General features: G+C 29.8%; 1 protein-coding gene across 2 annotated transcripts in view; it reads left to right on the top strand.

Annotated features, from left to right (window-relative positions):
- Window positions 1-20,682, top strand: part of Polr2A (RNA polymerase II subunit RpII215) — a 43,970-nt gene that overhangs the window by 2,636 nt on the left and 20,652 nt on the right. For both annotated transcript variants that reach the window (XM_076480301.1, XM_076480300.1), the window contains exons 2-11: window positions 1,103-1,270; window positions 7,175-7,444; window positions 7,738-7,911; window positions 9,769-10,050; window positions 10,767-10,928; window positions 12,383-12,603; window positions 15,055-15,187; window positions 16,843-16,967; window positions 18,689-18,899; window positions 19,958-20,167. In XM_076480301.1, the coding sequence (XP_076336416.1) occupies window positions 1,184-1,270; window positions 7,175-7,444; window positions 7,738-7,911; window positions 9,769-10,050; window positions 10,767-10,928; window positions 12,383-12,603; window positions 15,055-15,187; window positions 16,843-16,967; window positions 18,689-18,899; window positions 19,958-20,167 (1,875 nt within the window). In that variant the 5' untranslated portion in view covers window positions 1,103-1,183. The remainder of the gene's footprint in view (window positions 1-1,102; window positions 1,271-7,174; window positions 7,445-7,737; window positions 7,912-9,768; window positions 10,051-10,766; window positions 10,929-12,382; window positions 12,604-15,054; window positions 15,188-16,842; window positions 16,968-18,688; window positions 18,900-19,957; window positions 20,168-20,682) is intronic.

Genomic DNA, 20,682 nt, shown 5'->3' with positions numbered 1-20,682 from the left:
GGACATAAACTGAACCTGAAACTGTAGCCCATCTGTTTTCTGTTGTGCATCCTTTCTAACACGCCACTCACATTTCACTTTTGTTTTGATCCTGTTTGCTATTTATCTCTTAATTGCACAGTATTCTCCCCAAAGCTCACTCTTATCCCACAAGTAAGAAAGCTGTGCAGGTGTGATATATGGTATTGTTCTGAGCCTCTAGACAGTAATGTATTTCTAAAATAAAACTAACTGCCAGTTTAAGTATATTAATATAAGTACCTAGCTGGTACCAAGTAATAGAAACAATAAACAGTCTCTTTGAGGTAGATAATTTTTTAATTAGCTGACACAAGTTGTGATAGTTTTGTGATACATAATGAAGTGTTTTGTAATTCTAGTGCTACTACCACAAAACTGAGTTGAGTCTAACAATCTAGTATTACAATTTAACCCTAATGTTTTAACTTCAAGCTTACTTGTACCCCAATCTTAACTAATTTAAATTGCTTGAAAAAGCTTTGTTAAACTTAAAAATAACAAACTAGAATGTTAGAAAGTATTTTGATGTACAACTGCAAGTGCTTTGAATTTATATGTCTTGGAATTGAAAAGTATTGTACTTTAAATTCCATTTATACTTCATTTAAAATATATTCTCTTTTTGTATTGGCAGAGTTATTTTTGGATCATCGTTTGTAAACACACATGCATACACAAAACCTACTGAATTTTATTTATATATTTTTGAACAAATGTTATGGAAACTAGAATTCTCTTCCAAATGTATGTTTTGAAAATGAATCTTACTAATTACAATACATTTATTTGAACAGGAAGTTAGTTGATAATTGAGTCATCTTTAATTCAGTGCTGTTGGATAATTCATTAAAGTCTTTCCATTCTATAACTAGAAGAAACAAGGTTAAAAGAAAACTCTAATTCAGATCTGAGTGTTACCTGGACATCAGAGCATCACAAATCTGATTTTAGATTCTAATGGTATTTAATAGACTGTGTGTTCTCATGTATATTGTAAATAATTTCTTAATGAACTGTTCAAGTGTGATGACACGTGGTTTTTAAGTTTAAATTTTTGATCTTAAAGAATGTTTATTTTCAGGTTGGCTGAACCAGAGGTTTTTACTTAGTTTTGCATCTGATATATTGGACAGCCATTGCAAAAATTGTATAGAGATTCAGCATGACGTCCATTATAACTTCAGATTCTAAGGCACCATTAAGGGATGTGAAGAGGGTCCAGTTTGGAATTTTGAGTCCAGATGAGATTGTAAGTTTTAGAAAATGGTATCTGTATTGCTATGAACTTTATATTCTGGAAACTTAATATCTAAGATTGTCATGTGTGTATGTGATATATACATATTGGACTTTTTTAAACAGTTTTGTTCCATTAGTAATTCTACCTGTACCACTGAGGTTAACAGCTGGAAGGTTTTGTTTTTATTTTACAAACTGATTTATGTAAAAATATGTAGTGGAATTTTTTTGCCCATCAATTAGTGAAGTAACCTGATCAAAAATAAATCTTGCATGATCATGATCAGTAATGATTTATTGTCTGATACTGTTGTGGGATGTTCTACTGGCCATCATGCTCACAGGTGCCAACTGTTGGTTATGTGATTAATGAAGAACAAAATAATGTTTGTAATTAAAAACAATAATAATATAAAACAATTGCTATTAGCACCAAGAAAAATAATGAAAAACATTTTCCAGGTTTGTAATTACTTTGGAAATATTTTCAAAATCACTGTTCAATCCTATGTGACTTTGTTACAGTTGTTTGGGGGAATACCAACTTTTCAATCTTCTTGTAGTCAGCCAATTTTTAGTACTGTGTGTATGAACTTATGTCATTGTAAATGTGGGCTGCACTTTTTACTAAATAAATGAAATATGTATTAGAATAGTAGCTTCAAAGTTATCTTTCTGTAGGCATATGTGTAATTATAAATATGAGGAGAATATATTTTGTAATAATCAACATGCACTGTTATCTCTAGTTTTGTTTTACAGTCAGTATTACCCAGAAGTTTATCATTTGAAATATAAGTATACTTTCACACTTGTCTGCTTTTACTTTTGATATCCATTGGTGCAAACCTGTTTTACTGTAGAAATGAATTTTAGTTAAGCCTGAAATTTGAGTGAAATAGTGGATCAGTGTTGATGTGTTCAAGACCATTTGATTATTGAGATCAAAGTTTGACAACCAGCATTTGTGTGTTCTGCATGTCTTGACATCCCTAATATATGTGTGTGTGTGTATATATATATATATATATATATATATACTAGTGGCATGCATCAAGCTTCAGAACTTGCTGTTAAAATAAATTATGCAGTTACCAGACTACAAGAAGAGCACTTTTCCATCAAAATACAAATAAATGTATATTAGATGAATTTAAATTCCTCATGTATTTAATTTTTTGTAAACCTTCAAACAAACCTTCATACTGGGATATCGTGTGCTTTCCCCAACAGGAAGGAGATGCTTTGAATGTATTGCATGTTTTCATATATAAACCAATCTAATCTTTGTAAAAAGTGTATCAAAATAGCATTGTGGAATTCTTTAAGTTGCATTAGTATTGATGGTCAATATGGAGACTGTTAGTGTATTTAAATTTAGTGTTACTGTGTTGTATGTACAACTTATTTAAAATTATATGTGCCTGAGAGTAAATAGTGTAAAATGAGAAATCTTGTATTAGTAAATGAATGTCTACCCAAGTTAAAAATGGAGTTTATTTTTATACTGCTGTTTGAAAATGAAATGGTGAAAATGATTTCTTAAAGCCCAATGATGAAAGCTTCATTTTATGAAGAAAATGATTGAAATACAGTCACTCTAATTTTTTACTGAGGGCTACTCTATATAACATAAATTTTGCTTGTCATCAGGGAGGGGAGAATCATTATTTAAACCAAACATAATTCTGTAGAAGGATGTTTCATTTTCTTTAATCTTTTCATAATTATGACCTGATTGATATTATGTGAAGTTTTTATAGGTTGTTTATTATGTATTTTGGTAATCATATGAGGACTTTTCAAAGTATGATACGTATCCTGACAAATTTCAAATATTAAATAAAAATCATACTAGTTTTATTGATTCATGTTTTCGAGTTTATGTGTATTTGGTAAAATGGTACATAAGAAAATCACAATTAATACTAGACAGTTTTTATGTTATAGTTAGTGTGTTCAGATAGTGTAATAACTGTAGCAAGAACTGTTTTAACAGTTTGTATTGAAGATATAGAAATAAGTTGTGAAATATGAGGTTGGATTATAATAACTTAAAACACATTAGGATCAGTTAAAATACAACTATTTAATTTATTGTAGTTGAACAAGACACGTTTTAAACCTCCATTAAATTTACTTTAGAATTGTTAATGATTGTTTTGATGTTAGTGCTTATAAAGTGATATAAAATGCTGCTAACATGATAATTGTAGTTATAATTATCATCAAAAAAGGTTAATGAAATTGATTTTTAATACTTAGGATATTCTGTATGTATGTTGCTATTGACAATGCATGGCAGTGTCTGTGTGTAGAGGTAATCAGACCATGCAGTTTTGTCTTTTTAATGACTTTTGAAATTTGCAGTTTAAACAAGTAAAATTATAGTAGTTTAAAACTTTTAGAGACTTCTATGTTAAAATGGTAAGTGGCAACTTTGGGAATATTTCTCAGTTATTTAGCTTTTTATTCTAATGTAGCTTAGTTCTATCATAGAAATTAAGAAATCAAATCAGCATAAATTCTGACTAAAGGAAGTAGAAATTAGACTTCTCAATACTCCATTTCAAGAAATGGATTGTTAACATGTTTCTGAAATATTAATTTTTTTAAATGCATTTTTAATTTTGGTTTTAAAAGTCAGATTGTTTTATGAAGAACTGATGTGTGAAGATGGTGAATTTTTTTCAGTCTATACATGAAAGAAAACATTTGGTTTAATGGTGTTTTTTTTTTCTTAAGTTATGAAATACAACAAGTATATCTTTGGAGTTGTATGTGTTGGTATAATACTTTTTCCAGCCTAGCATCTTGAATTCTTAGCAGCAGTATAGTGGTTCATAGAATAATGGAGTTTTTTCAAAAGTCAAGCACAAAATTTTAGCTCATAACTCTGTCATCTCTTGATCAATTTGAGATCTGCTTATAGATTTGTATTCAGGAGGTCAAACCTTTTTGATTGTGTTTGATCACACCAAAAATCTCATGGATTACTTTAATTGTGCTTAAAAAAACTTCAAATTGAAGGAGAACTGGTAGAAATCCTCATCAAGTAATAAAATTGAATCAGGTATATATGTGCTCCTTGCTTTGTATTAGTGGTGCACAAAAATGTAGCTAATAAAAAAAAGGAAAATAAAGGTTTTGTAGATTAATTTACTCTGATCTTGCCCAAAAGAATTTCAAATGTTGCTCACATTAAGGATTCCCTCTCATTTTATGAGAGTAAATGACATGAAATTAAAAAAAATGTATCAGTTTTCTCAAATATGTGCAAAATAGAACTGTAATTGAAATATTCATATGTGGAACTTTGTTTTGATTTTTATGTCGCATAGTTGAATTCTTCATTTGGAAAGAAAAATTACTTTTCATATAAATGTACCAAACAGCTACTTGCATATGTTATTGATTTTTAGCTGAAATGATTTGAAAATGGAATTTTGTACATGATGGTGCCAAAAACAGTATAATTAAACAGAATTCATTTTTGGTTTAACAAATTCAAATATGTGATCATATCTTAAAACTGGAAACTTTTGTTTTTCTTGCAGTACATTTACCATAAGTTTCCTTTTTTTCTTGTATACATGGTCAGTTTTGAAGCATGTTACATCAGAAACCTTTCATGACTACATGTTTTCAAGTACTTTAATTTATCATGGTTTTGTATTGTCTGCATTCTCTGTAAGCATAGTAAATTAATTTTAATTAGTTATAATTTTTGTTTCATTGAAATTACTGTGGTTGTTGATTTTTTAAATAAATTGGAGACTTCTGGTATAGTTTGACCTGGGAAAAGCTAAGAGATTAGTGCATGCTAGGGACTGGCTTAATAAAAGTTGTATGTATTGTCTGAGAAGAGTACATATGTAACTTGTATATGAGGTTAACACTTTATATTTGTGATGATCAAAAACCCACGTGAAGTAAAAATGTATCTCAGGATGGCTGGTGTAGGATACACTATATTTATATTACTTTTTAATGATATATATAAAATATTTTAAGGCAGAATATCTTAAAATAAATTGAGTGGGTAAACAGTGTTATTAGATTTTATAGGAATATCTAAAACTATGTTTGGATTAATGGTTTTGGAGAACCTCAAGAGCTTGCATTTTACCTTACCATACACCATTCATTTGGTTGTGTTCACTTTTTGTTTTTGAAAACCTGAAAAATACTTTTTTCCACAATATAATTTTTCTCAAGGAACGATACAAGTTGGAAGGGTATAATAAGTCACGTAAAAAATTAATACAGTATAATAAACTCAATAAATGAAGTTAAGAATATTGCAAATGACAGTTTTTTGCAAGAAGATTGGGTAGTTACTTGAAAAACTGATAATACAAAACTGTTTCTGATGCCATTCATCACTTTGTATCTTTAATTCATGAAAAACAATTAGATTAGTATGTGATGTCATATTTGCACCCTGTGTATTTGTAAACAAATAGCATCACTTCAAGAACATTTTTATTTTTATAAGTTTTTCTCAATTTGTTGGCCATAAATGAGTCTTTTTGCTTGAACACTTGGTAAATGCTCAAAAAACTGATAAAACAGAACTGTTTCTGTTAATCGCTTTATAACTTTGTAAACATTGAATCTATGTGTGACTTCTTCACCTTCATTTTGCTCCATTATGTGCAGCAAATTCAGTTGCCAAATTTTTCTGTACCTATGAAAGGAGAAAAAAGTACTCCATGACAAGAAATTGTAAATCTATGTACACACAGGATAAAAGTTTTGCAATGCTGGAGATCGCATGTCATGTAATAATGTTTTCAGTACCATACATATAAGCAAGAGTTTCATTACTGTATGATGTGACATATTCATTTTCTTACAAATTTTGATTGTTTTCAGAAACATTTAGTTTCAAAATAATTTAATAATTGTGCTTTACATTTCAAATATCTGTGTTTTAGATGTGGTGACAATTGCATTACTTTTTATTGACACAAACATAGAAGTGCCATTATATGGATTTCCTTGTATATCTTTTAATTGGTCTTAAACTTGGATAAGATATTAGTGTTTTTAAATCTACTTAACCCTATCACGATGGATCAAAGATCAGAGGCCACATCATTCTATTTGTTGACTTGCATTCAAACTTTTATTGAACTACTATTTTATGAATTTTTATGTTAATAAGTCTGGTATCAAATTCTAATTTATAATCCAGTTTTACTATTATGCATTAATTAATTTCTTAATTTAAATATTTGGTATGATCACACCTAAATACCTATTTTGGGAAGTCACTTGATATGCTGAACATAGTACTGATTAAAATTAGATGCTTGTGATGTCAAAATGCTAAGTCTGCAGTTTTATATAAATTAGAAACTCAAATTACCAATATTGACAATCAAGAATATCAAATAACAACCTCATATCTTTATATTTGTCTGAGATATGGCTTATGTACTGAATCAAACACAGTGGCCCATTCATCTCTTTCCATTTTTGGAAATGGTCCTTTATATGTACACTTATTTCAATATTTTGCGTGAATAACCAATCAGCAGCTTAGAATGTCCCCTAGTGATTTTTCAGCAATTTTTAATGTTTTAGAAGGTCGCCTCATTCTTTTGAACCAAAATTTCAAGGAGATTGGTTGTCTCTGTAGTCTGCTTGAAATTTCATATTTATTTAATACTTAAATACAGCTTAGTTACTGACCTTTATAAATTATAGTGGAATTCTATAGTAATTTAATACTTCTGTTTATCCAACTGTGTATATAAAACCTGAAAAATATTTTGTTTCATGTTTTCTATGTGTGAAATTTTTAAAGGCTTAGCAACCTACATCAAGCAGCAACTGAGTTTAAAGGCCATATTGACATATTTCTAGAATGTATCAAACATTTATTCTCATTTTGAATTTCTTTTAGCTTCGCATGTCTGTCACAGAAGGTGGAATTCGCTATTCTGAAATTTATGAAGGAGGTAGGCCAAAACTGGGTGGCTTGATGGATCCTCGGCAGGGTGTGATTGATAGGCATTCTAGATGCCAGACGTGTGCTGGGAACATGACAGAATGTCCAGGCCACTTTGGCCATATTGAATTGGCCAAGCCTGTTTTTCATGTAGGATTCCTGACTAAGACCATCAAAACCTTAAGATGTGTATGCTTTTACTGTTCCAAACTACTTGTCAGCCCGGTAAGTTTTTGTTTTAGTAGTGAGACAAATTAATGGTTTATTACAGTTTTAGAGAGAAACTTTTAGTAGTGAATAAAGTTATATATGAAATTTCCATGCAAAAGTAAATGCAGAATTTATTAATAATAGAGAGCAAAAGTCTATCTCTTTAATTATTTTTTAATACTAACAAGTTCATTTTATGATTGTTTTAGTTTTGAAACTGATTCATTCCAAGAAAATACAGTAAATTTTTTTTTTTTTTTTACCAAACTTCAAGATGTCTCAAAGTTATTTGCATACATTTGCATTAGAATAATCCAAAAATCAAGGAAATAATATCCAAGTCCAAAGGCCAGCCAAGGAAAAGACTGGCTCATATTTATGATCTGTGCAAAGGAAAGAACATTTGTGAAGGGGGCGATGAGATAGACACAAAATTGATTAGTGAAGCTCAGCAGCATGCTGAAGAACCCACAAAAAAGCTGGTATGTATATCTTTGGAAGCTTAGAATTGTCAATCATGTATTTTTTATACAGGTGTTTTCAGAGAGCATAATCTAGTGCATGTATATTGTTCTTAACAGTACTAATATATATTATAGTTTGTCCAGAATGAAAGTGGTGTATGAGATAAACTTGGCTAGTTTTGAAATGCATTGAATATAGTTACAGAAAATTTGTTCATAAAACTATAAGAAAATTTAACTTTCTTTAAATTTAAATTTCTTTTTTTTTACACATTTCAAAACCATTAGTTAGTTTAATTTCAAAAGCCCCGTGATGAATATGACATAATATGAGTTAAGTGATTGAAATGTCAGTCACTCTAATTTTTTACTGAGGGCAGTTTTTGGTTACTTGTTTATGTATGCTGACTAATGAATGATTCTAAGTGCAATATGTACTTTTTCAAAATTATTTATTTTGTTTAGTTGTTTCAAATTGCATTCCTTGTTCTTTAATTTTACATGAAATTTGGCCATAAATGGCATGAATTACAAGTAAATTAAAGCATAATTTTATTATTTCTTTTAAGACTGAAGCGCATAATACCATTAAGTGTTGTGTTGTGTTTAATAATAAAGGACTGGTGTTTTGTGTTAACAGCTAGTTTACTGGGTCAAAATAAAAAAAAAGTTTTTTTCTCTCGTTTGATCAGCTTAAATATTTTACTTGTTTTCAATCCCCTTTCCTTGGCATTTGGCTGCATTTGATTTTTGCTGCACTGCTGCATTTGACAGAATTTATTGAATGTTCCAGTATTATGGCTGAGCATTGTTTTTATCAGAAATATTTAATATTTAATAGCAGTTGTTTGAATGAATATGAAAATAATATGACGGTATCAAAATCCACAAGCAAACAATGCTTTGTATGATATAAAGTTAAAATCTTGAGTTAAACTGAGCAATAGTTGTAAAAGTTATTCTTCATGTTTCAGGAAGATGACATGAAACCATGTTTGAAACATGGTTTCTTTTACAGCTGTGAAACATTTGTTTGTGGATTTTAATATTTTAATTTCTACACAAGTTCTTTGAATTTTAACCTTTTAATATAATGTATGAAGGACTTTATATCACAATGGGAAAGTAATCTTTGCAAAATAAATTTGCCAAATATTCTATCAAAGTTTGTACAAGTTATTTCTTATCAAAAATTCTGGCAAAAATTTGAAAACATGCAATTTTTGGAATAAGGTCATTTTGGTTTTATTGCCTTTCATATTTTGATTTAAATAGTGCTATTATTAATAAGCTATCCTCAGTAGCATGTTGCATAGTTAGAACCATTCTGCCATCAAAGTTATTGGAGTAACCTATTAGTGATCAATGCATATGTTGTCTTGCTAGTTATTTAATTATATTATGAAGCTAGTTGCCATACCACAGAGGATGCACATATTTTACTGAAATAAGAAAACTTCCAATGCATCCAAAAACATTTGATTTTAATAGCATTTCAAGAAGATTTTGGATATGTTAAGGGAATATAAGAAATGTATCTTGTTTTGACTCTGCTAGAAAACAACCACCACCACCTACTTTTCAAATGTTTTTATACTAAGTTATTTTTTAACTGTGGTATTATTTGTTACCTAAGTTATGGTAAGTTTATTTCTGTCTAAAACCAGACAGTAGACAATGTAATTTATTTGTGCTATTGATTAAATACAAGGTAGAATCACATGTTAGAATCATTGAATATTTTAATCTTTATAAGAAGAATGAAATGAGAATTTTTTTGTGATAGTAAAGTTATAATTTATCTAAAAAATAAATTGTCACTTTTATGTTTACTGAGAATTTCATGTAGTGAACAGCTTCTGTATTTTGCCTTAGGGCCACGGAGGTTGTGGGCGTTATCAGCCGAAAATTCGTAAAAGTGGCTTGGACTTGACTGCCGAATGGAAGCATGTGAACGAAGATTCCCAGGAAAAGAAAATTCAGTTATCTGCTGAGAGGGTGTGGGAAATTTTCAAGCACATTTCAGATGAGGAGTGTCATATATTAGGAATGGACCCTCGTTTTGCTAGACCAGATTGGATGTTGGTCACAGTACTTCCTGTTCCACCATTACCAGTGAGGCCAGCAGTAGTGATGTTTGGTTCAGCAAGAAATCAGGTAAGTCAAATTTTGTTAAAACACTTGAGGTTGAGTAAGAAGTATTGAAGAATTCTTAGCAGGCAGTGTGTGAAATTTATATATTTTTATATATTTAGGCTTATTAATAATATATAACATAATGAAGAACCACCATTTGAGTGGTGTCACAAGTTACTAAGTTTATCATTTGTAATATTATATTTTTGGTACAAGAACCTCAAAATGTTTTCAGTAAAAGCTCATAAAAAAATCAGGAATGTTATAAATTTACCAGATTTAGTTTTAAATTTTGTTAAATATGCAGTAGTTATGATTTCAATGAACAAAGAGGTTGTATAGTACCTAGTTAAGAAGTTAATAAGTGGAAAAATGTTTAAAAAAACAACATTTATTAAATGTCAGATATCTCAGATCCAATGCTTATTTGGATCTAGATTGAAATTAACAGATCATGTAGTTTTCAGATATATATAATAGTTATACAAAATAATATATTTTTGTCCCCCATACTATTCAAAGTTTTGAACAGAAGTAACTGATGATTTGATTACTTAAAAAACGATATTTGGTCTAACAGTTTGTACTGACAATGAACTAAGTTTTTAAAAGTGTTTTAGATCAGTATAAACCATGATAAACTGTTTCTAGTCTAATGGGTAGATTGAGAAAAGTGTATAATATTTACATATTTTGTTTTAAATTTAAAATTGCTGAAAGTGATGGTCATATTTCAGGATGATCTGACCCACAAGTTAGCTGATATAGTGAAGGCAAACAATGAACTGATCAGGAATGAACAAAATGGAGCAGCAGCTCACATTATTGCTGAAAATATTAAAATGCTTCAGTTCCATGTAGCAACACTTGTTGATAATGAACTTCCTGGTTTGCCTAGGGTAAGTAACAGAATGCTGTTTTGCATGTTATAATAGATTGTAACAATTTTACAACAAAATTAACACCATACGTAAAGAATGAGATATGTTTCAAAATCCATCCAAACCTCTGATTTGATGATTTAAACTATGGGAAATAGCTCAGTAAGGTAACAGTGTTTAATTCCAGTTTACATCTGCTCATTATACTTCAATCTACCCTTAATTTGTGTGTTCACTTTGAGCTATAACCTTGAATCCTACAGTTGGGAGATCACTTATCTGTCTCTAGGAATATTCTTTAATATTAGAAAACTGATAAATCTAAAATTTAAATGTTCCTTAATTTGTGATTCTAAGGATCTTATGATAGATTCAAGATACTTAGACTTACATCTAGGACATTGGCATTGATATGTGACATTCTCATTAATTGTCATTTCTGTGATTTCCTTTTGAAACTTAAGTCATTATTCTGGTAGTTTATTTCTTTTTGATTGTCAAATCATGAATAAGCAAGGGGGAAAAAACCAACTTTCTCTAGCTATGCAGCAGGGTTTAACTGACAGGAGTTCATGATACTGAGAACAGGACAACCATATAAAACAGAAAAAACAAAATAATGTAATTATAATAAACATATTAGAGGGTTCTCAAGGATGGTGAAACACTGATAGATTGATTAATAAATACTTTATGGTTGAAGAGTGCAGCTGTTGGCCATTACTGATCAAGATATGCTAGCAGAAGATTAATAATATGATAAGTTGTCAATAGACAGTAGACAGTGTAATAAGATGAAAAAAAAAGATAAATTAATGATGGTAAGGTAGAAATGACTAGTAAGAAAAAGCAATGTGATAACTAGTTGCAGGAGAAGAATAGATAACTTACCAGTAAAAATTAAAACTAAGACAATCACTGTTAGGGGTTAATAAAGTGACCTTTACTGGTCACATGATTACTGACCATCACCTAAAGGTAATCCGTTTTGGCACAAAGTAATTCTTCATCCATACATTCTTCAACTTTTCCAACTATAGCAAAATGTCCCAGGTGTAAGTCTATAAGTATATTATTTACTGTGAGATATTTGGAAGACAAAAAATAAATATCATATGTATTTAGATCTACCCAGTTTTAGTGTAAAAGAACACTCCTTGAAACATGAACCTCTGATGAAAGTTTCAAGATAATGGTTTGAGGTAAAACAAAGATTATTGATAAATAGGCACAAACCAGAATCAAACAAGATTGGTAGCATCCTTAAATTATTTTTAAAAAATTGTACTTAAATGAATCTTAGTCAGATGTTTAATTTGTTAATGTGTGTGTGTGTGTGTATGTACTTAATGTTCGTAATATGTTACATAAGTGACATTTAACCATAAATGTTATTGAGAATATTGTTTAGATCTATATTCTAAGGGAAAAAAAGTTGTTACAGCATATAATTCATTTGTAATTGCTTATAGGCAATGCAAAAATCTGGAAGACCTCTAAAGTCGTTGAAGCAAAGATTAAAAAGTAAAGAAGGGAGAATTCGAGGTAATCTCATGGGAAAGCGAGTAGATTTCTCAGCTCGAACTGTTATCACACCCGATCCCAATTTAAGAATAGATGAAGTTGGAGTACCACGTTCAATTGCACAAAATTTGACATTTCCAGAAATAGTGACACCATTTAACATTGACAAGTGAGTATTTTTGGGGGAAATTGTCTATTTTTATATTTTTTGATACTGTATTTGGGGGTAGCAAAAGAACATTGTCACATTTAATTCTTTAGATTATGAGCTATTCTTGGTTGATAAATGAGAAGCATGTGTTTAGAGATTGAGTGAATTCATTAGGTTACACTTTTATTATTTCCTTGACATCACATAAGGAACACTTAGCTTTGCAATTTGTACTGTCATGATGTCTGTAAAACATGCACTTACCATGAATCATGAGAATAATTATGGAATCTGTAGGCTCTAATGCAGCATTATGTAAAAACTTTAAAAGCAAGAATTTAAAATATTTGTTATTTTTAGTTTTAGTTTTATTTAATCTTGAAACAAAATATTTCCAGGGACCATATAGAAGTACAACTAATTATTTTGATTGTGTATATAAATGTGTAATACTTGTTTAGTAAATGTACAATGACAGACTAATTTTTAATTCATTGCTAATAGGTAAAGTTATTTATATCAGTGGAGTTGACCTTGTGATCTTCCTACCTCCTAGAAAGAAACCAAAAGAAAAAATAGTGATGTTTCTAAAACATGCCTGTTACATTACAGTGTAGTCATGGACCCAGATGGTTTAATCCTTTCACTATGGGCTTGGTATAATATATGCATGTTCATCTACTTGTTTGCACATGTTATATATTAACACTATAACTTTTGATGTAACGTGTATATCTTCTCAAAATTTGGTTGACTTTTAGTGAAGATTACAAGTATTTTGTGCATAAAAAAAATAAGATTTTTCTAAGCCTTTTAAAATTTCACTCGTGGAGGATATGTACAAAATTTTTTTTGGGTTTTGTATATACAGTTGAATAAACATAAAATCATAAATAACTACACTGATGCCATAGAGTTTCACTATAATTTATTAAGCTTAGTAACTGAGGTAGATGTAGATTTTAAAAATATGAAGCTTCAAGCAGCCTAAAGACACAGTCTATATCCTTGAAAACTTGGGTCAGAAAAATGTGTGTCCTTTTTACAGATTAAAATGGCTGACAAAATCATTCTGGGGACATTCTAAACTGTTGTTTGATTATTCATGTCATATGCTGTAGTAAGAGTATATAAGAGCCCATTTAAAAAAAAAAAGTGGAAAGAGTTGAATGGGGTTAGTGCAGCAAAATAAAAAGATGTGGTTTTTACTTTATATTCTAGTTTATCATTGTTAGTAATATGAGCTTCTAATGTGTACGAAACTACAGACAGTATTTTGACATCAACAGTGCTGCATTTGACATAATGACTCACAAAAATCTATATTCAGATATTTTATTTTTATATTTACTTTTAAATTAAGAAATTAATTCATATTTAGTATTAAAGTTTGAATTATAATCTACAGTTTAATTCCAAACTTATTGACATAAATGTATAAAACAGTAGTTCGATAAAATTTTGAATGTAATACAACAAACAAGATAATGTGGCCTTTGACCTGTGACCTCTTTCCAAAGGGTTAATTAGATTTGGAGTTGACACTGCCATAAAATGTAGGCTGCCATTTTCAGTGTTTAGCCCTTTAGAGGCTATAAAAAAAAGTCTGCTTCATAAGAACTTTTGGCTTATATTTAGTTACATAACTCTGTTAGCTCTCTGGTTTCACCTATGTTTTTATAAAAAATAGGACTACTGTAATGAATGTAACACATTTTGGTTTTTGAAATTTGAGTGATTTGTGTTATTAACTTACCAATAAATCTATACTATGATGGTGGAATGTCTTAAAAATAACAATTTTTAAAAAATAAGCTTGGAGAAAGATTTCAAAAAATTACTTAATTCAGTATTTTAATCTCATCATAAAACTAGTAATTGCCATATGATGTTAAATTATTCTAAAATGCATTGAAAATATCACTTTTTTAAAAAATTAATTTTATAATGTAACATAGTTCAAATTAGTTTTTATGTAATTGTGAACTTAAAGTTGGTCATTTTTATTTTTTAATACTTGTAGTGCACCTACTTCCTTAAGTAGGAGGATAAAACTATAATCAAAATTGGTGTTTCCTTTTATTAGTTTTGGATTATTCCAACAATTAATTTAGATTGTTATTAACATGATTTTCACAAAGCAATTAACTAATTGCAATTACCATTACTTTTTATGGTTTCAGATTATTCCAACAGTTGGTTAATCCTAATTGCAGTTAAATAGTTGTCAAATGTTAATTAATGAACAGTTATTTTTTCTTTGATTACTCAAAATAATGATTAAATTGGAGTGTTACAAAAATAATCAACTAATTAAAATTTAGATTTATGATTATTCCAACTGTCAAAGTAATTGAAATTTTGCTATTATGTGACTGGATACGTTGTGCTGGAAAAGTCTAATTTCATTACAGTAGGGATATATTTAACTTGTATCGCTGAAAAGTATGTATAACTTGTTTTTTTAAGGATGCATGAACTGGTAAGACGTGGAAACAGCCAGTATCCTGGAGCAAAGTATATTATTCGAGACAATGGTGAAAGAATTGATTTACGTTTTCATCCAAAAGCTAGTGACCTCCACCTTCAGTGTGGTTATAAAGTATGTTCTAAGAATTCTAAACCTCTAGTTCTTAAGATATAATGTTTTTGTTAGTAAATTTAATCATAATGTTTTAATCTCGGTTCTTAACTCTCAGTACATAAATTACGTGTTCGTGTGAGTACCTCATCAGATGTGGTGACTATTTTATGTGTTAATAATATTGAAAGACTTAATCAACTAAGTATTGGGTCATCCCAAAAGTAATGTCTGAACATTTAACACAGAAAGTGCATTATCATCATTTCTGTCTTTGTAAAAGGCTTTAATGACTAAATTATATAGTAGGATGTGTATAAAAATGTTTAGACAAATAAAAGAAACTAACATAACTCCACTTTTTCAGATCATTAATCAAATAAATCCTATGAAGATGGATGTATGTGAGGAGTATATTAGGCATATAATGCTTTATAAGTTTAAAAAAGGCAAGAGTGCAGCACAAACTTCTCAAAACATTCAAGGTGTTTATGGTGCAGTCTCTCTCAATGAAAGAAAATGTCAAAGGTGGTTTCAGAAGTTCAGATCAGATGTCTACAGCTTAAGTGATGTGCCATGCTCAGGTTGTCCTGTTGAATTTAATGATGACTTGCTGCTGGCTGCACTTGATGAAGATTGTGCTGTAACAGTTGAAGAACTAGCACAGAAGCTTAATTTGACCCATTCAACAGTTCACTGTCATTAGCAACAGCTTGGAAAGGTGTCAAAACTTGGAAAATGGGTCCCTCATGATTTGACAGTGGCCAACCTAAGAGCAAGAGTGGACATTTGCATTTCTCTGCACACTTGTGAACATAACTTACCTTTTTTGGACAGGTTAGTGACTGGAGGTGAAAATGTTAAGCACAGCCTGAAATGGACCCCCACCCTAGGAAAGTCGTATTAGGCATTTGGTGGGATATTGCTAGTGTGATTCACTTTGAGTTGCTGCCAATCAATGTAATGATTACATCAGACTTCTCTTGTCAACAGTTAGAGTGCTTGAATGTTACACTGAAAGAAAAGAGGCCTGCTTTGATCAATCATAAAGGTGTTGTATTACACCAGGATAATGCACGGCCCCATACAGCAAGGATCACATCTGCAAAGATTGAAGAGCTAGACTGGGAAAAACTTCTGCATCCTCCTTATTCTCAGACCTTGCCTCATCTGATTATTATCTATTCCAAAGTTTGCAGAACTATCTTGATGGAAGAGCATGGAACATATGAAGATGTCAAAACTATCCTCTCTACATTGTTTTCCTCCAAACCCCAATCATTTTATAGAGGTAGCATTCAGGAGCTTCTGAATTGTTGTTAGGAAGTAATTAATAATGATGGAATATGCATTATTGATTAAATAACATTAAAAGCATTTAAAATCCTTTCTCTTTCTCTTAACTTAAAATTGGACATTACTTAAGGGATGACTTGATAGTTTAATTTTGATAGAAAGTCAGTTGTTCATTAAATTTTATAATTTACACAGCCTTTCTTAGTTTAATTCAAGCTATTAATGTACTAATTTTATGACTGTTTGGTTTTTCTTGTTGCATAAAAAGCTGAAAAACATTACATAGATTTTCAAATACAAAATTCTGTACAAACATTATGGAGAAAATATGATAAAGTGGTACTATATTTTAAAAATTGATGGCTGTTTTCTTGTTTCAGGTGGAAAGACATGTTCGGAATGGTGATGTTGTCATATTCAATCGGCAACCCACTTTGCATAAAATGTCTATGATGGGGCATAGAATTAAAGTTCTTCCATGGTCAACATTCAGATTAAATTTAAGGTAAAGTTAAAAAAAAAAAAGTCTTATATGAATATTCCAATCCTATAGACAGTTGTACCCATGATTAATACATCTTTATTGAGTATTTCTACACCAAAGTCCATGTAAATATTGCATATAATTAATTGTTTTCTATGTGTTGTACTTTGGAATTAGTTTTCTTCTTTTTAAACTAAGGTATTTGGAATTAAAGGAGGTTATAAAATGCAAAAAAATTAATAACATAAAAATATATTAAGTCCATGAAAGTCCAGTGATGAAACTGACTATATGACAAAATGATTGAAATCTCAGACACTTTTTTTTACTGAGGGCTCCTCAGGACTATTTTTCAGTGGGTTGTGTGGTATTTTCAACTTTATAGTATTCTGCCCAGGGTGTAAAAAAATCCACTAACAGATTTTGAACTTAGGCTGTCATGCATTGTGTGTGTACTAGATTGAAATATGATTCTTCTTGATGATGAGAAACCCACTTGAAATAAAAATATGTCTCAGAACAGCTGGTATGGGTATTGACCTGAAGATGACCTAGGAAGATGGAAACATTGTTTTCTACTTTTCAGTAAAAGTGATTTTGTTTTTTTTTAAATGAAATGTGTGTTTAAAGTCCAGTTGTGTTTAATTATAAATTTACAAGTATGCCACTTGTTATTGTTTTTGAAATAATTAAATATTCATTGTCACTGAAACTGTTTACGTTTGGTAGACTGCTTATTAATGATAGCTTGTAGAAATGTGCGACTTCCTACGTATTAACTTGAAAGTAGCACGATTCTGCTTTATGAAAAGTGTACATGTGTAAAATATCATTACAGTTATTAGTTAATATTCACAACATTGAAATTGTTATTTTTCCCACCAAGTCATTAAATATATACTGTCACTGAAATTTTTGTAAGAATGGTAGTCTGTTTGTTTTGAAGTGATAGGCTGATACTTCATTAGCCTGATAGACAACACATGCATGGTTCAGTTATCAACTTGTTCAGTAATTTGTTGTCATACTTATTATACCTTTTAATTAACAAAACTATTTTTCACTGGTAATACAAAAGTTATTTTTGATGTAAGATGACAGCCGTTTTTACCTATGCAACTCGACAGAAATTTACCCACCCCCTCCACAAATACATAGATAAGGTGGAAAAGAACAAGGTCTTTTGATTTAATTGTATATGTGTTGGTATGGTAACCTACTGAGAGATATTATGTATTTGTATTCTGAATCATATTTTATGTCAGGAATATCATTATTATATGTTCATACAGTTTACAACTACATCACATACACTGTACTAATTATGTTGTTATTGTGACATCAGTAGCATTTAAATACATATTTAATTCATATTTTCAATATGTAATAATTTATTCATTATAGTGGTAAAAAAAAGTCAAGCCAGTAAATTTCACTGTAATGTAACATAAAAAAATGAGTTACATTAAATGTTTGCACGCTTTCGACCAGAAGGCACTTCATTTCTTTATTTATATTTCAAAATATTTGAAGGTAATTCAAACATCCATGCCCATTGCTTATCACAGTTGAACCAGTTAAAGGTTTCCAAAGAAGATTGATGTTGTAAATTTCAGTTTGAACTAGTATGTTCCCCATACCTACTAATATACCAAAAATGTTTTTACACCACTGTGTGTCAGTTATAGGTCATTTTTTGCAAGTATTTTAATAGTCTTTATATATTTTTCATACACAAACAGTGTGACTACTCCTTACAATGCTGATTTTGATGGAGATGAAATGAATCTTCATGTACCACAATCACTAGAAACCAGAGCTGAGATAGAACAGTTGGCGATGGTATCTCGCAACATCATTACACCTCAGTCAAATAAACCTGTGATGGGAATCGTACAGGATACTTTAACTGCAGTAAGGAAAATGACTAGGAGAGATGTTTTCTTAGAAAAGGTTTGTATAAAATATTATAATTCTTGAATAATTTGCAATTGTTTTACTTGAATAAAAAAAAAGGTTTTTTTTTCTCCTTTTGTGTGCATCTTTCTTTTGACTAAAATTTACAAGTACTTTGATTTGAAGCATGTTATTGGTTTCATTGCATTTCAAAAACACTTGAAATTCTTTGAAACTTTATGATCTTTCTACCAATTAAAATATTAATTTTATGTGTGATATTTGTATGAATATGTACATATTTTTTAACACTTTATCTGTGACATTGTTCACCATTCAAGCAGTTTTGTAGGCTATGGAAATATGACTTAACAAAAAGTGTCCATTTCAATAAAATGAAATATATAGTCAGTTGAAAAATGATCTAATTAGGCCTAAATGTTTTCAATGTTATGTCGTAAAAAAATATTTCTTTTTGTAGTTTTCTGAAATATGATAAAGCAACCCTTAATAATAATAATTAAAAAAAAAACAAGATTTATTTGCCAGAAACTGTTCACAACCATCTCTCTTTACCCCCTAACATATCGCCAAGCTAAGTTTTATAGATAATTTATTTCAAACTCCACATGTTTCTCCACTGAACTGGAAACTTGTACTGTAACAAACATAACTTTTGCTTATTTGGATCACCATGACTTCTTAAAGCTGAGGTTCAGGGAATGAACTAACAGCATGACAACCAAGTCTAAGAAACAGTAATTGGTTTAAAAAAACTTATTGAAGTTTCAAGGTTCTTATTACATAAAATTTATCTCGTGAAAGTGCTTTGAAAAATATGAAAGAAAGACAACAAATTTATTTGCTTTTTTTTTTTTTTTGATTCAGTGCTGTTTTTCCACCTAGCCAGGCTATATAATATTAATTTACTATATTTGTGGTAGGAAATACTATTTATTAAGAAGTGTTCTAGTGTAGCAGATTTTTAGGAGAGAAAGATATTTTTTAGGTATTAAAACAAGATAACGTTTACAGAAATGGTAATATGAATTAGTATTAGATGAAAGTGTTGCAATATGTGTTCAGTGTAAGCTACTTTTGTTTCATATGTTTAGGACCAGATGATGAATTTACTTATGTACTTGCCTATCTGGGATGGCAAGATGCCTATGCCAGCTATTCTGAAACCAAAGCCATTATGGACAGGCAAACAGTTGTTTTCATTGATCATTCCCCCAAACATTAATTTGATTCGAACCCATAGCACACATCCTGATGAAGAAGATGATGGTCCTTACAAGTGGATATCTCCAGGAGATACAAAAGTTAGTTCAATTTATTTTAATAGTTTTGGTTTGCTTCATTAAAATTACTAATATTTGAAAATATAATAGACATTAAACTGTAAATATCTTGCACTAGTGTTGCTATTTTAAATAATTTGTTTGAAAAACGTAAGTTGTAAGAAAATTGTCATTTATATTTATAAACAGATGTTTGTCAAATTTCTGTTTTCACTAAATGGACAAATAAGAAATCACATTTCCAGAAGTTTAAGCAGTTTTGTTTATGTTAATGTACATATGGACAAGTGGTTTACTGTTTTGTTTTTTTCTTTCTAGAATAATTTCAAATCTAATATGAAGCTATATTTATTTATCATAAGTAGTTTATATGCCTAATAGTATATGTCTGTTTATGCTTAAAAGTTTGTTGTTTCATTGTCCTTTGAACCAATTTTAACTACTGTTCTTAGTATTGTTCTTGGTAAATCACCCAAAGGAATGTGGAGTTCACCTCATGTTGTTGAACTACATTATCCTAACCCACAATTACTGGT

Source organism: Tachypleus tridentatus, chromosome 13 (assembly GCF_004210375.1).
Source record: "Tachypleus tridentatus isolate NWPU-2018 chromosome 13, ASM421037v1, whole genome shotgun sequence".
In the NCBI taxonomy this organism is placed as follows: Eukaryota; Metazoa; Arthropoda; class Merostomata; order Xiphosura; family Limulidae; genus Tachypleus; species Tachypleus tridentatus.
The sequence above is the reverse complement of the archived record's forward strand: the minus strand, read 5'-3'. Positions and strand labels throughout refer to the sequence as shown.